General features: G+C 54.3%; 1 protein-coding gene and 1 long non-coding RNA gene across 3 annotated transcripts; one reads left to right on the top strand and one right to left on the bottom strand.

The window, feature by feature from the left end:
• Positions 1 to 609: 609 nt before the first annotated feature.
• Positions 610 to 23,077, bottom strand: LOC130705807 (uncharacterized). Its single transcript, XR_009006203.1, has 3 exons — positions 22,942 to 23,077; positions 21,627 to 22,704; positions 610 to 1,842 (listed from the first exon to the last, which is right to left on the bottom strand). It is a non-coding gene; the product is annotated as an uncharacterized LOC130705807 (long non-coding RNA).
• On the top strand, positions 18,123 to 21,944 carry SP6 (Sp6 transcription factor). Of its 2 annotated transcripts, none has more exons than XM_057535138.1 (2): positions 18,123 to 18,579; positions 20,747 to 21,944. In XM_057535138.1, exon 2 carries the CDS (start codon positions 20,805 to 20,807, stop codon positions 21,942 to 21,944), a length of 1,140 nt encoding a protein of 379 aa, XP_057391121.1. In that variant the 5' UTR covers positions 18,123 to 18,579; positions 20,747 to 20,804. The 2 variants fall into 2 exon arrangements, with proteins under 2 accessions (XP_057391121.1, XP_057391122.1); XM_057535139.1 differs by lacking the exon at positions 18,123 to 18,579 and adding an exon at positions 18,692 to 18,916.
• Positions 23,078 to 27,180: the final 4,103 nt, after the last annotated feature.

Raw genomic sequence — 27,180 nt, 5'->3', positions numbered from 1 at the left:
TTCTTTCCCCCACCCCACCCTTTTTCCATTTCTCAACCACCTGTTTACCTACTTGCTGTAAGGAAAAGGAAGAAAACAGAGAGAGAGAGATGGAGGGAGAGAGGGCCTGAGACACACCCACAGACAAAGAAAGAAACAGAGATTCCAGCAAAGAAACAGAGACACAGAGGGGCCACAGAGAAGGATACACAGAGAGCCAGAGGCACACAGAGACAAAAGGATGGAGAAATGGAGAGGCTTTCACTTAAATGGTGACAAAAGAAGAAATAGAAAGAACAAATATAATTAGAAAAAGCAAGCCTCTTGTTTCTCGTTGTATTTTATTAAATCTTGGGTAACTCTTGGAGAATAGACCATTGAAGTTGAATGAAGGCTGGACGTGGACGATGGAGGGAGGCAGTGAGAGACACTGGGATGAGCCAAGACTCTTTTTTTTTTTTTTTTTTAATCGAAGTATTTTGACTTAAAACATCATATGAGTTTCAGGTGTACAACATAGCAACTCAACATTTTTATAGATTATACTCCAATTAAAGTCACCAGGAAATAACGTCTATACTTCCCCATGCTGTACAAAGACTCTTTAAGTTACGAAGAGACAGTCGCAGATCACAAAGGTTTGCACACAGGAGGTGTACCATCAGTCATAACTGATGGCAGATGAGCCCTCTCTTCTGAGGCCCAGACAACTGAAAATTTAAATGGCAGCAATACGGAGGTAGGATGGACTTCCGGAGGAGGGACTTTCCAAGCATAAGAACCATTTGTCATCCAACAAATATTTATAGAGCTCCTACTATGTGCCAGACACTGTTCTGGGTGTCTCTGATACAATTAGTGAATAAAATGAAGATCCTTGGGAAGACTTGAGAAGGTCATGGACTCTGCCTGCTGGAAGGAAGTTCAGAAAAGTACAAATCCCTCTTCTCAGTGTGTTTTAGGGGAGCTACTTAGAGAGGATGAGTTCAGGGAGTGCTGGGATTTGCCAGAAAACTAGGGAAGGTGAGCTTGAGGCTCCAGGTTATGGAGACCATCGAACCAGTGTAGACCAGGTCTCCCCACTGAGTTTGGAGCAGGAAAGAGTGGGTCCCTCCTGAGGTCACACAGCACAGGCAGAGTTTCAGTATCTGGTATGGCTGTGGGTTCTGGGGTACCAGCTGAGAAACCAAAAACATTTATTCCAACCAGATAGGCAGTATCAGGAGGAAGAACCGTCATTGTGTTCATGCATTTCCCTCCTGGTCCCTCCAGGCACTTCTTACCACCTCAGTTATCAGGAAGTTGTCTGGAAGGTCCAACTCAAAACCCTCTCCCTCAGTGGCAGTGGAAGAAAGCAATGCCTCCTACCCTTTTCCAGGGGGGAGGAAGGACAAAGAAGCAAGGATGTCATTTGATGAGGTAGAGGCCAAAGGCTCCTTCAGAAACACCCCTCCACCTCTCCCCAGCTACCTCTTTTAGGCCCTGAAGCAGAGGAGGAAGATGAAAGGGACAGAGCTGACTTGGGGTGGTAGGCAGAAGGTGGGAGCTGACTGGGAATGGATTTCAGGAGCAGATAGAGGGGGTGGGGCAGAGGAGAGTAGAGATTCTGGCAATCTCATTGGTTCCTTGGGCATCAAAGCATCCATTGGCTTTCAGCAAAGTAGAACTGGTTAGTGTGTTAATGTGAGTATTGGCAGTGGCGGTGGCAGGAAAGGGGCGCAGGGTCCTCCACCAACGTGCTCGGTCTGTAGAGCTTCATATCCATCCCGCTTCTTATCCACACACACATATACAGTCAAGAAATTCTCCAGGAATCTGGCCCCACTAGGTCTTCATTCTGGAGTGACCCCTGTGATCTTCCAGCTGAGGAAAGAGACAGATATGAGAGCCCCTTCAAGGAATCATAAAGCAAAGTTTTGGCTTCACATGTAAAAATATTTTAATGTAAACATTTATTGGACTATGAGATGCATATAGAAAGATGCCGTAAGTATATGACATAAGTAAATCACAAGTTAAAAAATGAAGTGAAAGTTCACAAAGTGCACACACTTGGGTAACCAGAATGCAGCTCAAGGAACAGAACATGACCACCACCCCAAAGCCCTCGCTGTGTCCCCTCCAGTTACTACCCCACCCAAGAGTAACAGAATATTCTGACCTCAAAGAGCATATACCATTTTTTTGCCGATTTTTCACCTTCATATAAATGCAGTTGTGTACTGTGTGCTCTTTTGTATCTGGCCTGTTTCACCCCACATGTTTGTGAGACTCATCCTTTGCTTGAGTTTGAACCTGACTGTGAGGGGTGGGATGGGATGTATCAGAGATTATCCCCTTTAGGTCTCAAACTCAGGCTCCCCTGAGATCCCTTTCAGTACCTCCAGGTCCCAAACAGGATGAACACTCTGGGAGACCTTGTCCTCTCGGGGTTTCTATCCAGGATGGGATCTGGGAACTGCTGGTCCCCCACCACACCCCACCAAAGGGACTCAGAGGAAGTCCCTGACCTGGGAGGGGTTAATTAGACAGCGCTTTGAGATCTCAGGATGAAAGGACTGCCTAGAACCATTGTCCTTGGCCTGCTGTCCAGCTTGGTGGGGGAGGGGAAGAAATACTCTATCCCCTCAGGCCCCAGGGATGGGGCATCAGCCTATTGGGATTGGCATCGCCAGGTTCTGGAGGATTCTTCGTTCTGAGAAGCTCCTGCCCAAAGAGGCAGGGAGCCCAGGGCCGAGAGACTGGGGAGTGGGGAGTCAAGGGCCCCTGGGGTCTGCCTCCCTGCCTCCTGGGTAGCGCCCAGACAGCCTGACTCTGGTGCCATGTGTGGTTTCAGGATAAGCTACCGATGCCACCCAGAGCGCCTTGCTGACAGACAAGGATCTCGCCCGCTTTCAAAGACGCCCTTTCATCTGCCAGGGCTAATTACACCTGCAGAGCGGAGAGGGCACTGGAGCCAGCCCCCTGCCTCCTCCCCCGTGCCAGCGCCCAAGCCCCCTTCCTCAGGAACCCTTCTCCTCCCTCCCTTCTGCCTGCTCTAAAGCTCCAGCAGCAGCTCAGCACCTGCCTATTATGGCTCCTCTAGTGACAAGTGGCCCTGTCTCCTGGGAGGGAAGACCCGTGAGAGCAGCGGGCTGGAGGGTGGGCCTGTGTGTGTACACGGAGGTTGGGGATTGAGGGGTCTGGGTGGCATTAGGAGGGTTGCTGAATGGCTCTAGAGAGTAGGTGAGGGCCTGAGAGCATGAAAGTTCAAGTTCCTGATGGAGGCAGTTTAATGGTGACCATGAGCACCTAGGCTCTGATTCAGGCAGCTCTGGGTTAGAGTCTGTGTTCCATTACTTTATCAGCTGCATGACTGTGCTCTCGCTTATCTGAGCCTCAGTTTTCTCTCCTGTAAAATGGGGATATTAATACCTACCTCCTGATGGTTGTGAAGCCCTGAGCCTTTAGCAGGGGTGCATCTGAGCATGGGAAAGATGTCACTTTAAGTGGGAAAGCTCTTTGGACTCCCAAGACTGGGTAAGTCCCCATAGTACTTGGTGCTTACTCCCCTGCCGCCCTTAACACACTGCTTTGCAACAATCTGTTTATTGGTCCGACTCTCCTATCACCTTGTGAACAAATTCCTCGGGGCGCCATATTGGAACTGCCTCCAGCCCGGTGCCCAGAACAGAGCAGGTGCTCACTATAGGATCTGCCAGTGTGGGATGAAGGCACATGAGTGCAGCGCTCCTCTGGAGTGAGGGTCGCTGTGTCAGCAAGAGAGTGTATGGACGGCTGCAGGTAACAGTCACACAGTGAGGGGGGTCCGTGTGTGGGCTCGTGCACGAGCGGTCGCTGTGGGCAGATGGGGAGTGGAGTGACTCCACAGCATCTTTCTGCGTTTGGGTCTGAATGAGCCTCTCAGTGGTGATGACCTAGGAGGGTGCGTGGTTGAGTGAAGGGGTGTGTGCATGTGTGTGTATGTGTGTCATGGCAGAGGATCTATGTGATTGCATGTGAAAGTGTGCAGGAGATGTATCCATCTATGTCTGGGCGCGTGGGGATGGCAGGGGTCATGTGCAAGTCTGGCTGCACCTGAGGGTCTGTGAGGGCTTCCAGTGGTGGGGAGGTCTTTAGAGAAGCAGATAAGGTCCCCAACTAGGGGGGGCTTCTGAGTAAGAGCCCACTCCTTCCCCAGAGCGGGGTAAATGGGAGGCTGCCGCTACCCTAACACCACAGTCCTCCTCCCCGTCCTGGGCCATGGGAACTGGTGAGGTGCTAGAGGTGGGTTTCCTTGGGAGGCCCAGGGAGCTAAGTAGGTCCAGGGGAGCTGGGGGCAGGAGGGTCAGAGTCCCCTCTTGACTGGCTGTGGAGCCAAGCGGCAATCTGCCCTTGCACAGGAGACCTGATTCCACACTTTCAGTATTGGCTGTGGGGTTCTACATTCAGACCCTTAATGGTCCTACTAACCAAAAGCAAGGAAGTTTTTGGTGTCTAACCCAAATCTACTGTATCCCAGGCCAACCTGGGCCCTGCCCTGTCCTTGTCAGAGTGCTTGCATAGACATGAATCATCGATCGTGGGTACGCTGGATCCTCAATCAGGGGGCACCGATATCACAGTTCCCCCCCCCCTTTCCTTCTAAGCCTCATCATTTCTCTTCACCTTTCCACATCCCCTCCTCTGATTCTATCCATCTCTGGAAAGTCAATTCCCCAAGCTCATCCTGACAGCAGGTCCTTCCAGGAGTCTACCTGACTTCATGTTCTCAGGCCCTGTTTGGGGACTGGGTGCAGGGGGATCCCCCTGGAGTAGCGTGATGAGACGGGGTCTGATGGCCGGCTGAGGTCACCGGCCGCTGAAGTATGTCAGCAGAGGGTGTGTATGTCCCAGCCGGCCACACAACCTCCCTTTCATCCTTTGTTCTGCCTGCCCGGCCCATTCCCACCGAGGATTCTCAGATCCCCAGCGTGGCATGTCCGATGAGCCAGAGTCTTTGCCCAGACACGATCCTTTCCCAGCCCTGGCCTCTGCTCACCTCCTCCTCCCTGTCTCCCTCGCAGCCATGGGGAAGCCACTTTTGGGGTGTGGGAGTGTAGGGGGTGGGGTGAGGTGGGGGCAGCGGCTTGCAGCCTCCCTCCTTCCCCTCTCCTTGCCAAGCCCCCACTGGCCACCAGGGGAATTGCAGTCGGACACAAGGAAGAACTTTTAGGGGTATCATCGAGTGGGGAACTTGGGCAGGTGGCAGACCCCACTTCTCCTGGGAGCAGAGGAGTGCCAGTCAGGAGCATGTGCCTGGGCAGAGAGTGGACAGGGGGACTTCTCCTGTCTCCCTTCTGTCCTTAATGCTGTCCCCAACCCTTTGTTCCCCACAGATGTCTGGCTGCTCCAGTCTGGCAGCCAATCCCCAGATTTCTCCATTCACCCCGGCATAAAACTGGGTTTCCAGCCTGGAAATGGCTGCTCATATTGGACCCTCCCAGCTGCCTGGTGACCCCGTGTCCTGCCTCCTAGCCCCTTCCCAGGCATCATGATACCTCCCCAACCTGGGCCCATCTTCCTCCTCATCTCCAAGAATTCTGTGGCTTGGATTTTCTACTCCAGACATCTCCTCACATATTCCTTCCCCTCCTTCTCCAGGGAGTCGGTCTTCACCTGGCCATGCGTCCTCCTTCCTGCCTTGCCCTGTCTCCCTAGTCCTGGTGTCCCCTGTTTTTTCACCCAGAGTCTGCCAGCGTCTCTCCTGGTGTGTGCGTTGGGTCTTACACAAGTAAGCCAGGAGTTCCCTGAGGGTGGGCCTGGATCTCCCCTCACCCCTATTAGAAACACCCCAGAGATAGGAACCTTGATATTTTCCCAGTTCCCAGAAAAGTCCATGAGAGCAGGGCTGGAAGATGTGAGGGAGGGCAATTATCAGGGAGGTGATGGGAAAAAACTGGCAGGAGCTAAAGCATAGATAAGGATGGTGTGTCCCTGAGCTCTGGCCCAGGGAGCAGGGCAGAGAAGAGGAAGGAAGAGTTATGAAAGTTTAGTGGGGAGCGGTGGGGCAGAAAGAAAGTCTTGATGGCTTCTCTGGTGAGTCTGACAGGAGGTTCCCTGGAAGAGTTTATCAAAGCAAAGGCTGAGAGAGGTGAGGTCTCCTTCCTACCCAGACATGGGGGAGGCCAGCTTTGGGGGTCAGTTGTTGAGATGGAGGGAATCTGCTCCACTGGTCCCTCTTTCTTGAGCCCTACTTGCCTGGTAGTAGTATTGAGGTGCCATGGGCTCACTGGAGCCTTTCCAAGTCATAAAGTGCTAACAAAAGTCCCCAGGCATCCTCCCATCTTGGCCTGGAAGAGAACCCATTGGGTTCTAATCCTGGATCTGCCATTAATTAATTTGCTGAGTGATCTCTGGCAAGTTCCTCAACTTCTCTGGGCCTCCCTTTCCTGTCCCCACCCCTCCACCCCATGAACAGGTGCCTGAGGGAGGAAGTGGAGCTTCTCCAGCCTGGCTCTGAGGCAAGAGGATGTGTGAGATGACCTCCCCAGAGTCCCTTTTGATGCCGGTGGTCAGAGCCTGTCCCTGGTCAGCGGAGGAGGTTGACAAGGAGGACATAGTGCTGCTTCAGTCCTGATGGGGACATTAATCTCTCCACACGTCCTTCCCTGCCCCTCCTCAGGTGCCTCCTGTTCCCTGGACCCCCTCCCCTGACACTCCCATCTTCCTGCCCACCTGGGGCCCTGCACGGGAGCAGGAGAAAACCCTCGGGAGAGAGACTAGCCCAGCACTTCTGATGAGCAATAATTTGTTTTATGACAGAAAAGGAAATTGTCTTCAGTTTCACAAGAGCGAAACGAATTCGTTTGAAGTAGTTTGCCCTGCGGCAGGCAGGAGAAGGTTTCTCCTGAGCTTGCCTTCGCACTCCTTCTCTCCCCCTCTCTCCCTCTTCCCTTCTAATTACTGCAGCTTCCAAGCCGTTGGCATGAGTCAATGCCAGGCTGTCAGATGCAAACTGCCCCAGGATCTCACCTCTTGGGTGTGGATGGGGGATGGGGCCACGGGAACAAGTTGGGGTGGCTCTCAGTTCAGCTTCTGCCATGCCCCAAGCCTTACCTGGTACCACCACGGAGGCAGGAGGGGACCCGGGGCAGAGGGCGGCTCGCCAGGGCCCTGGAGGGCCAACAGCTCCGGGCTTGGGAGATCACTAGCACCTTGATGCCCAGGGAGGGGACTGTCGTGGCCTGGTGGGCTTTATCCCGTGGACCTCCCATGTTTCCTGATCAGCCCTCCTTCCTCATCTTCTCTGCTTGCAGCCTAGAAGTTGAACTCCCAGGTGGCATCTGGGCAAGAGAATGGACAATGGCCACCTACTGGCATCAAGACTCAAAGATTCATTTGGGGCAGCCAGGATGGGGAGGAGAACACCTGTGGGTCACCGGTGCTCCCACTAAGAAGTCCAGTAGACTGAAAAATCATGGGACCCTCCTAGACTCATTCTAAGGGCCCCCCCCTTCCTTCCTTCCACCTATCCATCCTTCCGTTAGTCCATTCAGCAAACTCATAAAGCCTTCATAGAGTGCCAGGCACCTTTCCAAGCACTGGGAGCGTGGAGCGATGAACAAAACCCCCTGCCTCCAGCAAGGAGTATGTTAGCTACAGGGGAAGGGGCTGTGCTCAGCACGTTCCTAGGACAAAGCAGGCGCTTACAAACATTTGCGGAATGAGTGACTAGATGCCCAATATGAATCAGAGGTAACACTGCAAAAAGTCAGTCATTGAAGGAAAAAAGAATCCCTTGTTTAACCCCTTCCCTGCCATGCCGCATCTCCCCACTCCCTTCCTCTCCAGGGAGTCCTCCTGCCGAGGTCCTGAGTGAGGGTGGGATGGGGCAGCTGCTGCCTGGAGAGCAGGCAGACACCAGGCTCCCGGCTGCCAACCTGGCACCGCTGCTTGGCGCTGGGAGCCCTCTAAAACAACAAACTTCAAGTCTCTAATTCAGCACTTCCTGTTTGTCTTGATATTATCTCCTGTCCCTGAAGCCCACAGGCCCAATCAGGGATGGGGCAAAGGGCCAGAGCTTTGGGGACCCAGAGAGAGGGAGAGGCCAGGGTGCCCTCCCCTGTAGGTTTCTAGGCTGTGTTCAGGGACACTGGGCAGAGGTCAGAGGTGTCATACGCCAGGGTGCTCAGTGAGGAGCCTGAGCCCCCTGCGCCCACACTATAGGGAGTTTCTAGATTCTGAGTTCTGGTCGTCACAGGTTCTCGGATCAATGATACTCCTTCCCCTCTATGACTCTCAGTTTTCTGAACGCTGCAGAACAGGGGGAATTCAGGGTGGGAATCACCAAGCTTCACTGCCCTCTGTTTCTCATTCTCAACATGGCTGGGAAGTTCTTCTTGATGTCTAACTTCAGTACCTTTCACTAGCCTTTGGGGAATGACTCTGACTTTGGGTGCTTTAGCACCCACGTCTTATGTGTCTCAGGTTCCCGAATCAATATTGTAGGGACTTTACAGATGAAGCTTATTCTAGACTTTAAAGTCCCCCTGGGACCAGCTGTCACCCATAAAAGCAGCCCACCCCCCCACTGTGCGAGCATGTCCACTATGATAGGCGTCAAGATGGCTGTCCTGTGGATGGTAGGATCAGGGCAAATTCCAGACAGGCCCCCACCCTGGCCAGAGCGGCGGCCCTCTGCCACCCCCAGAGCTCCAGGCAATAACCTAGGGGCCACGCCAGGCTCGCCAGCACCTGAGCCACCGGCAGCAGATAATGACTGGGGAGCTGGGCAGGCAGAGCCAATCCCTCAATCAGGAAGAAAATTAAAAAGGGGAGGAATCTCTCAGACAGACCACAACAATGAGACCAGCCCCCTTTCCAGGGCACTGCCTGCTTTCCCCCTTCCCTGTCAGATTTCGCCTGCCAGCTCCTGAATCCCAGCCCTCCCCTCTAATTACCCTCTCGTGGGATCCAGCTGGAGGCTGTCTGGGTGACCCTGGCTGCAGGTTGGTGACAGTGCCCGGCTGGCCACAACACAGGATGCTGGGCCTCTCAGTGAGCCTCGTCCACCAGCCTGATCTTGGATTCCTGACAGGGCCCTGGGCACAGTGAGGTGTGAAAGACAAAGGGTCAAGGCATGCTTTTGCGCTTTTGGTGCCACATCTTGATGCCCATGAGGCAAACTCTGGATGGCTGCGACAATGGGATTTATAGAGAACCCACCAACCCCCGGCCTGGCAGCCCATTCTCTGCAAAGGGCGCAATTCAATTCAGCGCAACACATATTTATTGCACACTCAGCACTAGTCATTATACGAGATGCTGGGGGGATACAAAGATGAACAGAGAAAACTCCAGTCTCTCAAGGGGCTCATGAGCTGACACACACACACAACTAATCGTATCACCCATCAGGCAGTGTTAAGGCCTCTATATTTTAGGACTCTAGGAACACAGAAAAGGGTAACTTGGAGAACTGGGAATTCTTCATAGATGAGGGGGACATATGAGTTGGGCTTCGAAGGATCAATAGGAGCTCACAGGCAGAGAAATGGGGAAGAACATTTCAGACAAAGAAGACTATAGGGTGTAAAAATGTATGAACAATAAGATGGAGTAGAAGCTCCCTGTGGCTGGAGCCTGGGGAGTGAGAGGTTGAGGTTGGAAAGGTAGGCTGAGACCAGATGGGGAAATGGAGCTTAAATTCCAGGCCAAAGGGTATAGACTTTCTCTTGCAAGGAATGGGGAGCTATTGAATGATTTTGAGCTGAGGCATGACATGATCAGGATCCTGCCACCCTGGTAAGAAGAATTTTAACTGCCCACAGAGGGACAAAGAGGATTCTGCTTTTTCTGCCTCTTCTTTTCTCCATGGCTGCTGTCTAGCCAGCCCTTTCTCCCAGCTCCCACTCATTATCCTTGCTCCTTTTGTCCCAAACCTCTAACTCTTTGTTCCAAGCAGGCTGACAGGGCAGAGCGCTTCACTCTCCCCCGGCTCTCAACCCAACCCTTCATGTCTCAGACATCTTGCTAGGTCCTTCAACCTCCATCACACAAGTGGGGGAGGGGCTGGGTGATGGGACAGCTGGTGGGGAAGCTGGGCTCACTTCCTTCATGGATCTTTGGGTGTCAAGGCTTCTGTTGTGTCTTCCCTCCCTACCCAGGTTTCTGCCTTCACCGTTACCCTCCCCGACTGAGGAGCTTCTGGAAGCTTTGATTCCAGGGAAGCACTTTTCCAATTCACTCATCTGTGGCCTATCTGCCCCTTCTCAAAGAAAGGTGCTGAGCTAAGGACTGTGTGGCATGAAAAGGACATGGTTCCTGCCCTTCAGGAGCCTACCGACCAGTAGGGAAGATAAGACAACTCCGTGGAAACAGGGCATGTGGCAATCAGTGCTAGGGAAGTTCACAAGAGCAAGCCAGTGACATGCTGGTAAGAGAAGACTTTATAGAGAAAGCATGAGGCTGGAGCTTGGAGGATGAGAAGCTTTCTTGAGGGCAGATGGGGTGACAGGGGTGGAAATAGTTGGAGCAAACTAGGAAGGCTAGACATGTTTAGTGAAGATTAAGTCCAGTGGGCTGGGCTGGAGGGTCTGTACAAAGACCATTGCAAGTGAAGACTGAGAAGGTGATGGAGGCCCAGTAGGAGGGTCTTAAATGTCATGGCTAGCATTGGGGAGCCATTGGACGTGTTTGAGATGAAGTGTGCCAAGATGGAGGGACATTTCAAGATGATTAATCTGGTATTGGTCTGTGGGACACCTTGGGTAGGTGGGCAGAGAAGTGGGAGAAAACCCATAGGAGACCTAAAAAAAAATCCAAATGAGAAGCAATTCCTGGCAGCTACTCACCCAGGTTGGCCCGCTGTGCCCCTCAGAGCGTACTACCTACCACTTAATAAATCCTCGTTGTGCTCTCTCAGGAAAAAAAAAAAAAAGTAATTCCTGTCACCAAGTTGGCACCTCTCTAGAATTTTCACAGATCAGTGCCCATTTCCAACTCATTCATTCACTCATTCATTCAACAAATATTTAAGCCACACTTACCAAGTACCAAAAACCATTTTAGGCTATTTCTTCATTCCTTTCTTCTCTCTCATTCTCTCTCTCACTTTCAGATTTGAAGACTAAGGTAAACTCTCACCTGCACACATCTGGGAGCCTTAGCCCAGCCTCCTCCTCCCCCCCACCCCCAAGCTAATCCAGTAACTTCTGCCTTTGGAGCAGGTATATGGAAAAAAATTAGAGAACTACACACAGTAAGGACTTGGGGGATGGCATGGGGTAGGAAAATCTGAGGGCAGGAGGGTAAGCAGCTTGGGCAGCAGAAAGCTCTTGATGGGAGGGAAAAGCAAAGTTGACAGCTGAGTGTAGGGGCAGACCGGGATCTCTGTGGGAGGGAGGCTGGGGGAGGAGGAGAGAGGTGGAGAGAAGAGTGGGAGACAGGCCTCTGGGTGAGAATGGGGGCCAGGAGGGAGGGAAGGACAAATTAGAGAGCTGGAGAAGGAAGTAGAGTCTTAGCAGCTAGAGGTGGGTGAGGGAGGAGGTGGGGCTGGGAGGCGAGGGCAGAGGAAATGGGCCCAGGCACTGGAGACAAAAGTCTGGGAGTCTGAGCCTCTGAGGAGCCACCTGGAAGGTGCAGGCAGCGGTAACATCAAACTTGGGATTGGAGGGTTGGCTCGGAGTGAGCTGGAGCTGGGTGGGGGTGGCTGCAGGGGGAGCTGAGAGCAAGAGAGAGGGGCTTGAATCTACCACGAACCCTGCTGGGTCTTCAGCTTCATGCAACACCCCCTCTTTCCTCTGAATGCCTGGGCTCCAGAGTCCCACCCCGACATGTAGGTTGAGGCCCCATTGGCCCCCCCTCCACTTGCCTACCTCATGACTGGTGGTGGGAACGCACTTTGTTCCAAGGTGCGAATAGAGAGGTGGTAAGGGGGTCTCCTGCCAGACAGGGTCCAGGTGAACCAGGGTCCAGGTAAAGCCCCTCCCCGCAAACCAGGCAGGGTCTCCACGCACTCTTTACTGATCAGAGAGCTGGGGAGGGGTGTGGGCCAGCAGGTCCAGGCCAAGGGCTTCATCCTTTTCCTCCGCCCAACCCCCCACCCCACAAGATTCTCCCATTTTGGACTAGACCAGCTACCTAAGCATATGGAACTGATTGAAAGAATTTGTATGCTCACCTTATAATTTATGCAAATCAACTCTGTAATTAACTATAATTTGGAGGCATCCTTTGGTATTTGAGACATTTATCCATGAGGAAATGCCCTAGTGATAATGCTCCGGTATTAACATTATTTACTCCACCTGTGTGGTCTCCTCGCCTTGTTTCCCCCCTCACTCTGACTTTCTGGGCTGGAAGGTGGGGACGGCCAGAGAAGCCCCTCCCTGGAGCCTGCCTCCTTCCTGACGCCTGGGCTCCCCCAGGGAGCCCTGTCCTCTTAATTTTCCCTGGGATTAAAGGAAAGGGTGCAGCTCTGCCTCCTAAGCCCCCGACCACTCTACTCTCTCCTGCCTGATGAGTAGCTTCCTGCTGAGCTTTTTCACGCTCTTAAGGGCCTCAATGTTCTTATCTCTGAAATGGGTAGAGGAAGGACCTGTTGGGGCCTTTACAGGATAATTACTGAAAAGCTAATGAGAGGACTAGGAATCTTCAGCCTAGAGATTTCTAGGGGTGTAGGGGGAGGAGCAGGAGAAGAGTTCAGGGCGAAGATGCCCTGACTGAATGGGATGTGGTCACGAGAAAAGTCTCCAGGCCACTCTCCTATGTGGGTCATAATTCCTAGTTTCAGAGTGCTTTGGGAAACCAGTCTTATCCTGTTTCATCTGCTTTCCCCTTCCTGGTCTTCTGTCCCTCTCTGCTCCAGGACATGCTCTTATTAGCCAGCATGCCTAAACTCACAACCACCCTAAAACTCAGTTCATGTAACTAGTTGGGGACGATGGGGGCCCACCTAAATTCACCCCCAGGCCTTTTCTCCCTTTCCAGGCCACGTTCCCAGCCTCTTCACTCTCTTGGAGTTCTGGGATTCCTGAATTGTCCATAAAAGTTCTTGGCTGGGCTCTGCCTCTGGTTCTAGGTGAATTCTTGTCCATTCCAAGCTGCCCCATGCTATCCTAAGTCAGGGAGAGGGTCTTCCCTCCCTATTTGACAATGAGAGATCCCAGATCCAAAATGTGAATTATATTGGACCCTCCTGGTGGTTCCGAGTTGAGAAGTAACTGAAAAGGAGACAAAGGAAAGGGAGGAGGAACAAGGCTCCAGCAGAGAAGGAGAGACCCACTTCAGCTGCCAGAGTAGCCAGGAACACTGCTGGGGAGCTCTGCAGGGAGGGACCATGTGAATCGGAGTGTGTGTGTTTGTGTGTGTGTGTGTGTGTGTGTGTGAGGTCTTAAAAGTGGTACTTCTTTCTCTCCCACCATGTCCATGGAGGAAACAAAAGGAGGGGGTTGGAATTTGGAGAGTTCCAGCCATCCCAGCTCTCTCCCCTGGTGATGCTCTCATTTCCTCCATCCTGAAAGAACCACTTTTGTCCCTCTCCCACCAACTGCCCAACCTCTGGGGAGGGAAGGATGTCCTGCTCCCCCCAACACCATCCCCACCCCCACCCTCAGCTGCCTCTTCCAGCTGAAATCCTCCTTTCCTGGCAGACCTCAGAGACTCAGATCTCAGCCCCACCATTCCCCCAGGAGAGCCGGGGGCCACTGTTTCCTGGATTATCCTAAAAGCTTCCGAGGCTGTGAGGACTTGGCAGCATCCCTGCCCGAGTCTCTCACCTCCCACTCTGGCTCTGACTGTTGCCTACTGTTGCCTCCTTTATAAAGCCTGGCTCTTCCATCACCCCCACTTGCCCCTCACTGCCGCTGCCAACTCTGGGCTCCATGGACTGGTAAGAGGGGCTGTTCCCTGTCCAGTTCAGGGGACAAGAGGATCAGGTCTTCACTCTAAAGTGGGGGTCATTGAGAAGGGGTTAAAAGGCTTGATCCTCTCTGTACTGGGGAGGGGGACCTAAGAGGGAGATAGTGGATGCATGGAGAACGAAAGAGGGTTCCTTGAGGTCTCTGGACAGGGCTGAGATATGAGGTAGAAGTACAGTGGTGATTCACCAGTTTCACTGGTTAATAGATGACTGGGGACTTCATTCTGATGGAAAAGATGGGCTAATATAACAGACATACAGGGCACACACTCACCACATGGAAGTTCATGCATGAGAGCATATCTGCAGAAGTCATAAGGGAGAAACCACTGTGCATGGCCTGTGGGGAACACACTTTATGATGGAGGAGAGAGGACAGACACCCCACACTCAAGCCCCAAAGGTACACACTGGTGTGTAGGTACACACTGTTGTGGTGGTTACACACAGGCGTGGTGGGTACACATACATCTGTAGATACACACGCACACAGACACACACACACATAAATGCACTAGCCTCAGCTGGGCTCATCTTTCAGACTGAGAGTGGTTGTGATGCTAGGGACATTTGGGTTTATAATAGAATTAGTGCTCAGAGTAGTGCTTGGCCCTGGGTAGACCCTCAGTAAGTGTTAGTTCAGTGAATAAAGGATGAATGAAAGAAAACCATTTGGCTCCAGCTCTGGACCTTGTACAGTTTCCCAGGAGCCTTGAAGAGTGTGGGGGAGAGGAGGGGATATAAGGAAGGTGTTAGTGTCCGTGATCACTAGCTCACAGTTGGCTGAGTGCAGCCTGGAAGTGGGGGATGGGAGAAGAGAAGAGTGAGCAACTAGGAGACCAGGAATCAGGAGACTGGGGTTCTGGTCCCTGCTCTGCTTCTAACTTGTGTGACTTTGAGCTACTTGCCTCCTTGTTCTGGGGTTTAATTTCCCCTACTAGCAAAATGAGGGTTTGCACTGGACAATTTTTATGGGCAGAACAGTTTATAGTGTTCTGAACTATAAGAATGCAGATATCTATATTCTTATAGTGCAATCTCCATGGAGGGACAGTTGAAGTTTGGAAGAGACCACAGCAATCCAATCCAAGATGGGACCAGTTTGTCCTATCTTAGTAACAGGATCTTGATGGTTTTGATCTGGGGAATAGTTTAAAAATGCCGTCCTCTCCACCTTCAGAATCTAGGGGAGCCGGGCTGCCAGGGCCATCACTGCTGTCATAGTGAGGCTGGATGGAACAACAGGCAGAACGTGTGCTTTAGAGCCTGACAGATCTGGACTCAGTTTCCTTCTGTCTCTTAACAGCTCTGTAATCTTGTGCAGGTCCTTTAACTTCTTTACTCCTAGGCTTCCTCATCTGTACAATGGGGGGATAATAACAACTACTTTGCTGCATACCCATGAAAATTAGAGATATTTGTGTGAAGCACCTGGAACGTAGTAGGTGCCCAATAAATAAATGCTGGTTATTATGATCATGGAGACCAACAAGGCTGCTCCAGGTACAAAGTGGATTGCTGACTAAAATGAGGCATGAGAAGCAGAGGGGCGGCAAGAATGGGAGACAGACACTTGTGGCAAAATCTGTCTGTTTACCCCTTTAGTGGAATGAGGGAAAGGAGTAGAAATGGCCCAAGCCCTGGGCAGATCTCAGTGGGTGGCATGGTTCAACTTTGAGGTGAGATAAGAACATGGCAGTGGGCAGTGGTAATCTTGGCAGTCATGTCAACAGATCATGAGCACCATTAAGTAAGGAAACATCTAGAAAGTGGGAAATTGAAAGGGCTGGAATCAAAGGAACAAAAGCAGAGGGGTATCTGGAAGAAAAGAAAGTGCCCTGAGTCAGAGGCAGAAACCCAGGCAGTGCAGGAAGTCAGAACAGCTGAGTTTTCTGAGACAACTGCATTGAGGTTGAATTTCATGCTGATGAGCGCCAGGCAGATGGAGCGTCTTTGCTTCTGGGAAACCCGGGTGGCTGCGGGTCAGGACCAGGTGGGGTGAAAGGGGGCCTGGGGTGAAAGTGGGGTGGGATGTCTACTGTCCAGGGGCTGTATCCCTTTCCCTCTTCTTTCCAGGAAAAGATGGAAGGAGCTAGGAAGACAAGACAATCTGGTGCCTATAAATAAATGGGAGAGGGGGCTCAGGTTTCCCATTGAGAGTCAGATCCTTGCTCAGGTGTTAGCACCTTAATAGCAGCAGCTTTGGGGAACAGCCAGAGGCCAGCGGGCTGCAGGGAGGAGGAGGAGGAAGAGAATGCCTAGGGGTCGAATCAGACTTAACCCAGGAATTCGAGTAGCAGGCTCTGCAATGTGAGCCCGTAACTCTGTTCCGGACATGGCTGTGAACTGAGGTGCAAACCCAACTAAGTCAAGATTTGCAGGCTGAGTGCACGGAGATAAAACCATATGGACAGAGAGGGCTGTCGATTTAGCCGTGGTCACAAAGACCCAGAGCGCTTCTTGAGAATCTACATCTCAGGGGCCCAAGAGTCGGGAATGAAATCTGACTGATCTGAAAGTACAATCCCTGACATCTGGGAGGCACCTCGCGTCTTCCCAAGTGCCTGTTCTCTGCCCCACAGGGCGGCTGCTCTAACCGCATTTCACCCACGAGGAAACTGAGGCTCAGAGCAACCTCATCTGCCAGATCAGCTTAGCAAATGCAGGGCTGGAGCTAGAATTTTGGTCTGTCAACTTCTAGCCAAAGATCTTTGTGAATATACCTTTATCCAACAAATATTTGCTGGGAACCGACTTATTTAATAATTATAACGCTACCAACGATATCTTCCCTTTACTATGAGCTTACCAGGGGCCCCACAGGCTAAGTGTTTTAAGAACATCAATTCCTTTAAGCCCCAGGAAACCCTCCCAACTTGTACTCAGGTTGTCCAGATGAGGAAACTGAGTCTTACAAAAGAGGGATTTGCACAGATGAATCAGACCCTGATTCTGGATATGAGAATGTGTATGTTTGGTGGGGGGAACCACACACAAAAAGATCGATTTTCAAGTGGCTTGTGGATCAGTTTAGCTGTTTAATAGTCGCACTTCGTATTCAGGACAGGTAAACCAACGGTGGTGGAATCGGGGCTGTACCTGCGAAAATGAATCAGCCTAAATTCTGCTCGGGCTGTACGAAATAGACTGTAAAGACAAAAACGAAATTAAAAAAGCAGATGGCAGAGTCCGCAGGGAAAGCCAACCGGGGCAACGAAAAAAATTAGGGAGTTGATCAGAGTGCCCCCTGCAACAAAAGAGTCATTTCAGGAGGTCAAAGCGGCCGGTCCAGGGAGGCACCCACCAGGAAGGGAGTTTCGTACCCGGTCGCACAGGCCATTCCTGGCGGGGGAGGAGAGGGGAACACTCCTACCCACCGCGCTGGATATCTCAACCAGCTCTGATCTTGAGAGAAGTTTTTAGGTGCGCGTCGCAAACGCCCTGACATTCTGCACTGTGTTGCAGAGGGTTGCACTGTGTATGTGCATTTGTTTTTCTCAAAGGAATCCAAGACCCTTCCCCAAAGTTATGAACTTTGGGTTTAGACATTCAGATGAGAATCGGGAAGGAATGGTGGCAAGGGGTCGCGCAAATCTTTGCAGAAGTGTCCTTTCCCAGGGCTATCGCGGCTCCTGCCCCATCTTTCAGAGCCGGGTGCGCGCGGGGGCGAGGGTGGCTGGGCGCAGGCTGAGCACCTCTGGGACCGAAGGGAGCTCGGGTGTATTGGAGAGGCGGACCTGGGAGGCGCTGGGGTTGCTGCCCAAGGGTAGATGGAGAGTGAGGGCTGAGGGGCAGGTAGAGACGGGCCAGACGGATGGGAAGAGGAGAGGAGGAGGTTACTCGAAAAAAGGTGAGTGGCCGGAGAAAGAGAGCCAGGCTGCAAGAAGAGAGAGCAAAGGACCGCGGAAGGTGCTGGTGGTGGAAAGAAGCGGCGGGAGGAATGGTGAAGGAGGGCAGCGGCCAAGACCTACTTCTCACGGCCCAGGTCTGGGGGTAGACCGGACACATCCTTGGCGCTCAATCCTGTTTCCTTCTTTCCTCTCAGTTCTGGGGCAGCGCTGCCCGACTGGGGCGGGTGGGTGGAGGGCCGTGGAGGCAAACGGCGCCCTAGGGTGACTCGGTATCACCCGAAGGACCCGCCCCCTCCTGCATTCCCGCAGGGTCAGAGTCCTGGGTGCCCGCCAAACCGAGACAGCTCGAGGGCAGTTTTCCACTCGATGGGGCGGGCCCCAGAACCTGGGAAACACTCTGCCCAGGCCCCTCGCCCCAGCAGTGCAGGGGCCAGGGAGGAGCGAGGGAGGGAGCAGGGTGCCACATAGATAGCGATTCCCTCCGCCCGCCCCCTCCCCGCTGGCCCGGCCCGGCTCGGCCTCTGGTCCGGCAGAGCCCGCAAGGGTTAAAGGCGGCCACAGGTGAGGTGGGCGGGGCCGCGAATTCGGGAAAAAGGAGCGCAGGGCCGAGGATGAAGGCAGAGAGCGCGGTGAGTCACGGGCGGAGCTGTCCTCGCTCGCTCGCTCGCCGGCTCCCGCCCGCCCTCCACCCTCCCGCCGCCTCTCTCCGCCCCTCCTCCGCCGCCAGCCGCCGGGTCTTGTTGCGGCCCCCTCTCGCCCTCGGCTCCTGCCCCTCGCCGCTGGACAGCCCGCCGGCGCGCGAGGCCCAGGAGCGCCCGTCGGGAGGGCGCCAGCCTGCCGTGCCAGGCGCCCGAGCGCAGCCTCGAGGTAGGAGCCCGGGTCAGGGCGGCGAGGGGTGCGCGCATCGGGGATCGTCTCTGAAAGACGCGCCCGGAACGCGCCACAGCCTCCTCTAGCCTCGGGGGAGGTGGTCTTAAAGAATCCGAGGGGCTTAAAGCCCCGGCGGAGTAAAAACGGGGCGGACGGGCGAGGCTGGAGACTGGGGAAACTGGAGCGACTGGGACAACTGGAGGATTGGAACCTTGAGGACCGGGAGTACGGAAGTCCTGACCACCTGAGCACCGGTGATGGGAGAGGCAGCCGGCGGAAGGGGGACGGAAGGTGTCTCTACCAGCCTTCCCGCCTTGGGGAGCGACAAGCAGGGGTACGCGCCCGGCTGTCTCCCTTCCCGAGATCTCGGTATCAGGCTAGTGCATCCCAGGATTGGGCTCCCTGGCCATGCGGCGGGAGAGGCCACTCTGGAGCCTGGATCATTAGCCTCCCCCCCGCCCCCAACCCCTGGGGCCGTTCCCAGGCGCCAAAAGCTATTAGGGTCCCAGGCCTCACTGCTCCCGCCCAGCCCCTGCTGGGCTGCCCCGCCTGGGCCTGAGGCTCCATTCCTGCCGCTTCACCCTGTTCCTTTCTTGTGGTGAGGCAGCAGGAGCCTGAGTAAGCGCCCCAATCCCCCTCTCCCTCCCTCTCCCAGACCACCAGGGCGACCTCCCTGGTCCCAGAAGCAGAAGGGGGGTAGGGTCATCCGAATCCTGATTTAGGAAGGAAAAGTCCTTGCCCTAAACCACTGCGTCTCCTCCCCCATCATCAGAGAAGGCTCAGGCACCCAAACTCACATACTCCAGGCATCAGGCAGGGCTCCCAGACCTTAGGGAGAGGTGGTGAGATGAGGGGGAATTTCAAGCGACAGGTATGTGGTCCAGAGAGGGGTGGGGGGTTCTTTAGGTTCCCAGTGGTTTAGGGAAAGAGAAACAGACCAGGAATACACTGTATATACCTCTGGTTCACAGAGGTATATACAGTACATATTTACTGACTGAATGAATAAATTTTTTTTCAAGTGACTTCTCCAAATATGGTCTCAGTTTTCTCTTCTCTAAAATAAGAGAACTGGCCTGGAGCAGTAGTTCTCAACACTTGGCTGCATGTTAGAATCATCTGGAGAGCTCCTAAAAATGATCCAGGCCTAGAATGCACCCCCTATATAATCTCTTTGGGTAATTCTTCCTCTTAATTTCTGTGTGATTCTGGCTTTTCCTGTTGCTTCCCCCACTCTGTCCCTGAATCCCTTAAGGGGGTGGCAATTTTATCTTCCTGAGCGTGCTGGTAAGCTCTTCTCTGGCTGACCCCTCCGAGCTTCACATCTGGTCTCCTCTAGATTGGAGGAGGGTAGGGGTAGCAGCCAGAAAGCTGGCTGGGCACTGGTGTAGGTCAGGACAGGGAGGGGGGCTTAATTTCTCTGGTGGGGAGAAGTCTTCTGGAAACTAGCACTGCAGTTGCACCCCAGGGAGGTGAAGTCCTTGCCAGAGGGAAAGGGGCATGGGAGTGGGTTTGGTGGGGCTGAGGCAACCCAGCCAGGCAGGGAGCTGGGGTGAGTGGTGTAGAGCAGTGAAATGCTCTTCTTCACTGAGCATGCCTCAGGGATGGAAGGAGAGCTCTTTTTCCAAAACCTCAGAACCTGCTTTGGGCTTCGGGAAGACAGGTCACTTTAAGCTTTGGGTTAGACCACCTCCCTCTCCCCAACTGTGTCATGAGTTAAACTGGGGAAGCTGAGATGGGCCTAGATTCTCCATTTGGGCTGGCAGCAGATCTGCGGGTGGGCGGGCATGGGGGCAGGGGTTATGGGACAATGCCACTGCCCCTCCCACTGGGCTGGGCAGCTACAATGGTTCCAGCACTGTACTCTAGTTGTATCCGACTGACCTACTTGCCTGGGACCAGCCCAAGTTCCAGGATGAGCTGGGTCCTATAGGAGGGATCACCTAGGGGAAGGTAGACTTCCATCGTCCTCTGCACCTCACACCCTCAAACCCTTCCTAGCACTCCCAAGTTCTCTTAACTGATCTTTAGTCCCCACCCAGACATGCCTTCCTCTTTTTCACCTGGATATCAGAAAGAAGCATTTGACAGGGAAGGGAACTGGGCTAGGACGGAAAATGAGATGGTTACTTTCCTTACTTTACCTCATCTTTGCTTCCTTTAGGTCCCACCTGAGGTGCCCTTGACCATCCCTGTCCCCCACCCCACCCCGGATCCCGGCAATGCTAACCGCTGTCTGTGGCTCTCTGGGCAGCCAGCACTCGGACGCGCCTCCCGCCTCCCCGCCGCGCCTCGACGTGCAGCCTCTCCAAACATACCAGGGCCACACGAGCCCCGAGGCCAGGGACTACCCCTCCTCGCTGCAACCTGGAGAGCTGCAGAGCCTCCCGCTGGGCCCAGAGGTGGACTTCTCACAGGGCTATGACCTGCCGGGGGCCTCCACTCGGGTAACCTGCGAGGACCTGGAAAGCGACAGTCCCTTGGCCCCGGGACCCTTTTCCAAGCTCCTGCAGCCGGACATGTCACACCATTACGAATCGTGGTTCCGGCCGACACACCCAGGCACCGAGGATGGCTCGTGGTGGGACCTTCATCCGGGTACCAGCTGGATGGACCTCCCCCCCACTCAGGGCGCGCTGACCTCACCTGGCCACCCCGGGGCGCTTCAGGCTGGCTTGGGGGGCTACGTCGGAGACCACCAGCTTTGTGCCCAGCCGCCCCACCCACACCCGCACCCGCACCCGCACCACCTCCTCCCAGCCGGCGGAGGGCAGCACCTCCTCGGGCCTCCCGACGGGGCGAAGGCCTTGGAAGCAGCCGCCCCGGAATCCCAGGGGCTGGATACCAGTCTGGATGGGGCGGCCCGGCCCAAAGGCTCCCGGCGGTCAGTGCCCCGCAGCTCAGGCCAGACCGTGTGCCGCTGCCCCAACTGCCTGGAGGCGGAGCGACTGGGGGCTCCGTGCGGGCCCGATGGGGGCAAGAAGAAGCATTTGCACAATTGCCACATCCCGGGCTGTGGGAAAGCCTACGCCAAGACATCGCACCTGAAGGCACACCTGCGCTGGCACAGCGGCGACCGCCCCTTCGTGTGCAACTGGCTCTTCTGCGGCAAGCGCTTCACGCGCTCCGACGAGCTGCAGCGCCACCTCCAGACCCACACCGGCACCAAGAAGTTCCCCTGCGCAGTCTGCAGCCGAGTCTTCATGCGCAGCGACCACCTGGCCAAACACATGAAAACCCACGAGGGCGCCAAAGAGGAGGCTGCCGGGGCGGCGGCGGGAGAGGGCAAGGCCGGCGGAGCGGAGCCCCCCGGGGGCAAAGGCAAGCGCGAGGCCGAGGGCAGCGCGGCTCCCTGCAACTGAGCTCCTCGTCCCGCCTCCCCGTCCCGCCTCCCCGTTGGTCTCCCCTCGGGCCATCAGAAGAGAGCCCTCTGGCCTGATGCCCTTAGGGGGGGGGGTGGCTTGAGTAAGAGAAGGTGGTTATTTATGGAGAGGGAAGGAAAGTGGTGCGGGGGTCAGGGAGCCGGGTCGCTAGGGGTCTCTTAGTCGCTGGGGCTGGACAGGACGGACGCGTTTGACTGGGCGGGGAGGAGCTGCGCATGCCCATCAGTTCTCCCCTTCCTCGCTCTTTCACTTCACGCCCCTGGGCTGGGGGGCTGGGGGGTTGGGGTGGACTACCCCTACGGCGGCTGGAGGGCCGAGGGGATAGGTTGGAGGATACGGCGCGTCCCCGGAGCAGAGAGGAGTGGGGCCGCCCCGGGCGCTGGGGGTAGCTGTCTGGACACGTCGTTAGCGCCTGGGAACCCGGACATAAAAGGGCCTCTGGAGCCGCGCTGCGGCCCGGGTCCCTTTCATCCCCCTTAGAGTGCTTTACCCCGGGGTTTCCGGAGGGAGCGCTGAGATGGGGTAGCAGAGGCTGGGGGTCCCCCTAAGGGAGGAGTTGCTATCTGGCTGGGAGGGTTGTCACCGCAGAAATAATGTCTCTGATGTGCTTCCTTATTAAGCCTTCCAGACCCAGTGTGCTGGAGCCACGAGGGAAGAAGGGAAGAGGGCCAGAATGGGCGACAGCTTCCAGCCAGAACTGTGGGAGCCAGATGTGGAGGTTGAGCAAGGAAGTCTTCCTCTAAAATGAGAGAAAGGGATTTGGTCAGGGAGTGGAAGTAAGCCCCTCCCTCTCTAACTCTGATTCAGTCCTTAGCTCTTGGTCTTTATAAAAGTAAAGTTCAGTAGTCCACTCTCATCTGTCAGCCCAGGCAGGCCTTCAAGGCAGCCAAGAGCCCTTGCTCCAGAACTGATGTAGTTCCTCACCCTTGGTGCCTGGCATTTGCCCTCCCCTGAGGGATGGAAGGAAGAGGGTTACCTCGGTTGGGTGAGGGTAGGTGGGGGTGTCCCAGCAGAGGGACCTCCAGCGGTGTCTGCTCAGAGTGGAGGACTCTGTCCCTGCCTGGCCATCTGCTTGCAGAGAAGCTAAGCCCCACTCTTTCTTCAGCTCGACCCTCCCCTTTCGTGCTGCCTACAAGCCTTGCCCCTCCTGTAGAGTGTGTTAGGAGGCTCCTCCCCATCTCATCTCTTGTGGGGCTCCCCTTCCATATGAGGAAGTTGTCCTGTCACTCACTGGAAGGGGCCTGCCTTCTGAGGTGATGTCCAGGAAGCTGTCCCTGTTCCCTTCTTTAGATGCTAGAAATACGTCCTGATGGTGATCCTGGAGTGGGGAACGTGGGGAGGGGTGAAGCCAGAAGAGGCTGAGCCAGGCAAAAGGAAAAAAGCTGATGGGGGCAGGGTCTGACAGGCCGCAGGAGCCTGGAGCTAGTGGGCTTTCCCAGGCTCCAGGTAGCGGCCTTAAGATTCCCCCCCGACCTCCCGTTTCCCTGCCTTTCTTTCTCCACCCAGAGCCCTGTGCAAGGATTAGTTGTGTATTGATTTTTTAAGTTATAAGCAAAGGGTATTTTATTTAATATTAGGACATGTGTGTTCATGTTGTGTGTACCTATGCATGTGTGTGTTTCTGTGTGTGTGTGTGTGTTTCTCTACTGAGCCTGGGGTCTCCAGCCAGGGAGACCCCATCTTGTTCACCCCAGCCGAGGTCCTGGAGCCTAGGCCCACAGCATCTCTTCCTTCCTTGGGGATATCAGTCCAAGGAGTGGGTGCTATTGGGAAGTGGGGCTGGGATCTGGGTGGGAATATGTTTGTGTAGAAGAGAGCCCTTCTTAAGAGGGATGGGGTGACTCTCCCTGAAGGACGCATGGGCCTGGGGTAGGTTAAGAAGTAATGTCCTTTCTTTATGCTCCCTCTTCCCCTACCTCCTGCTAATCCGACCAGAGGTCCCTTTCCTTGCTGAGAGGGCTGGGGGCAGAAGAGAGTTGGCAGTGCCTGCAGGTTGCCTGGCCAGGTGGATGAGGGGGAGAGAGGGAGGGCGCTGTGGGTGTGAGATGCCGCTTTCCTCCAGCTGAGGCAACCAGCCACCTCTCCCTTTGCCACTAGGACAGCCTTTCCCAGTGACCGTCCTCAGGGGAACTCCCAAATGTGCGTTGGGGAGAGGACAGCACGGATATTCCCCCCATGGAGGCCCCGAGCTCTAAGGTGTGCTGGTGAGGGCTTTGGATAGGTTTTCTTTTGCTCCCCTCTTTTATAGATCTAGGTTGCTTGGCTGTCTGCCCCCTTCTAGGCAGCCCCCTAGAGGAGAAATGTAGGATTTTTTTTTTCTTTAAGTGCTGTGAACCCATTTTGGGGTGGGGGGAGGAGGAGGAAGAAGCAGCCTGTGTTTTTTATGCCATAATAAAGTCATCAACCACACCACTGCTTCATTTGTCTTCCAGCTCCGGTTTCCTTTTTGACTCATGGTCTCTCAGCAGCAAGGACCAGGCTGGCTGCAGGGTGGGGTGGACACTTCTCTTTGATCCTGCAGCCCTGGGCAGCCTCACCTCCCTCTGTTTGGGGGCAGAGCTGAGCTGATTGTTGAAGGGTCTGATCCTGCCCGGAGGTTGTTGATGCAGAAGGAGGGTGGCGCTCCCTCGGGGTTGATAGCTGGGCTGACTGTCCCTCCCTGGTCTTCTCCTGTGGAGATGAAAAGGTTCTAGATATTTCCTTCCTCTTCCACGTGGAAGCCCCCTCTTTCGCCTCCCCTGCCAAGAATGCCGGTTCCCTGCCTTCCCAGAGATGGCCAGCCCCTTGGCCCCCTCACCCCACCCCCGTGGGTGTGTGCCTGTCAATCAGGCCTTCTGGCTCTGAGAGAGGTGGGGGTGACTGACAGCGATTTCTTCACCCAGGATGATCCCTATCAGGGACAAGGTGATGAAAGGCAGCCGAGATATCTGATGGGCTCCCGCCCAGCTGAAAAGCATGAGGGAAAGGTTCCTAGTGCAACTCCCAGCTAGAGACCTGCCGCAGTTACACAACCACGGTGTGCACAGAAGTTCCTCACTGGACCCATCGGGCACCCCCGGATATGCACAAATGCACACCTTCCCAGGCTGCTCAAGCGCCTGGTGCACAGTTGGTGCCGAGCACACGTCAGATGAGTAAAAGCCTCATGGCTCCAGAGCCCCAAACCTAGGAAAGTTGACAGAGGATCAGTTTTTGGCCCCAAGGGGGCAGAGTAGGTTATTACGTTCTTTCACCTTTCCATCCTACATCTTGGCCAAAATTATCATCTACCCCAGTGGGATTCCTATTTCCCCCCACCCTAACCCTAACCCAGTTTCTCAGAGCCAAATCTGGTACCCAGGCTGGCCCATTCCACCACTTGTTTGGGAGAGTCTGGGGTCACAAAGTTTCTTAAATGGGGGCATCAGAATGATTTAGGGGTTACAGAGGAAAGCAGACCAGTTGAGGGGGCCAAACGTTTGTTTCTGTCTGCCTGGGCGGCGGAGGGACAGTCGTCTTACGGTGACCTCAGGCCCACCCCGCTCCCTGGGGCTCTTCTTTTGTCTTCCTGGTTCTGGGGGACTTAAGACCCCAGGAGCCTGGCGAGTCCTCTCCTGCTCTCCCCCATTGCTGCCCCCAGGGAGAGGAGGGCAGCTGTGGGGGCGGCTGGGCCTGTCTGGGCAGGGCTGGGACTGCCCCTCCTCCCCTTGCAGCTCCTCCCGCTGACCTGCATTCTTATCGGGGGCCTTTGGTGGGGCTCTGATGCCTCTCACTCGCTCGCTCTGACGGCAATGCTGCCTGGCTGCCGCCACTCCCATCCCCCCCCTCCCCGCCCCCCCCCGCCCCCCGCAGTGGAGCCCGAGGCCACCTCTGACCCCTCAGTTCTGGCACCCCTGGCAGGACAGTCCTGGAGGGGCTGAGAGGGAGTTCGGGAAATCAAAACACCTGGGCTGGCCCCCTGGGCAACGTCTCTGAGCCACCCTCTCCTCTCCTGGGAAGTGGGAATAGAATCCCTCTAGGGTGGGTGAGTGAAGTCGGGAATGGGAAAGTGACCGAGGAACCTGCAGCCTGGGGACTGCAGCCTGGGGCTGTGCTGTTCTGCCCGCTCCTGCCCCCCAGCGGGCAGCTGGGGAAGTTCAGGGTGTGAACCGGCTTTCAGGCCAGCCCCCTCGGGGACTCATGTTTATCACCACACAGTCTTGATGTTTGCTTCTGGAATGACGTCCAATGGCAACCTCCCGACCCCCACCCCGTACATCACACCAGAAGCAGCCTTCACCTCCCATTAATCCTTGTGAGTCTGACTGCTCAGCATCTGAGCAGTGGAGGTTTGAAAAGAATCTCAGGCGCCAAATAGTATTTGGTATTTGGATAAGTATTCTCATTCTTTAAAAAGGAATAAGTATTCTCATTCTTTAAAAAAAAAATGCCAATCAATAAAAAAGCGAAAAAAGAATATGCTAATCAGCACTATGCCTAGTGTTGTAAACACAAAGATGGGTAAGACAGGCAGGACTCCTTTTAGCAACCCATGATCTCACAGGGAAAATAAACATATAAGCTCAAACCATAATAACAAAGTGCTGTGGAGGCACCATGAAGTCATAAAACTACCTTTCTTTTAAAACAGTCGTTCCCTCCTTCTATCCACTCCCCAGCTATTTGTTGATTTTATAAATATTTGAGTTTGCTTTACGTCCACGCGTTGGCTTTAAACATGATAGACGATGCACATAAGCAGGATCTAGTCCATACTTTGAAGGAGTTTATGCTCAGAGGAAATGGGTTGCAAAAACAGCTATATTTAAAGAAAGAAATGAATATGGGCAATGAGAGCTATAAGTTGGTATTGGAGCACAAAAGAGGGAAAAAAGACTTCAAGTTGGATCAGGGAAGATGTTACGAGAGCAATGCTGTTTAAACGGGACCTCGAAGGGCCATTGGGTATCAATGACGGACATCTTGGGAAGAATAAGCTTGCAACAGGAAAGTGGGAGAAAGGCAAAACACAGGAAAAATACTCTGAGTACCTGTAGAGTACAAGTGGGAAGAGTAGGAGATTAGAGCCAGATCATCTAGGGCTTTGGAGGCCAAGCCAAGGATAACATGCCAAGCTACCATGTTACCACAGCAGTGCTTTAGGACAAGCTTTAGCCTGCAACAGAACCAACCACTTGGAGGGCTTGTGAAAACACAAGCTCCACTCCCATAGTTACTGATCCCGGAGGTCCAGAGT

The sequence above is a fragment of the Balaenoptera acutorostrata genome, chromosome 20, assembly GCF_949987535.1.
Source record: "Balaenoptera acutorostrata chromosome 20, mBalAcu1.1, whole genome shotgun sequence".
Classification (NCBI taxonomy): domain Eukaryota; kingdom Metazoa; phylum Chordata; class Mammalia; order Artiodactyla; family Balaenopteridae; genus Balaenoptera; species Balaenoptera acutorostrata.
The sequence above is the reverse complement of the archived record's forward strand: the minus strand, read 5'-3'. Positions and strand labels throughout refer to the sequence as shown.

Coding starts and splice junctions, on each gene's coding strand:
- SP6 (XM_057535138.1), top strand. CDS start 20,805: ATGCTAACCGCTGTCTGTGGCTCTCTGGGCAGCCAGCACTCGGACGCG.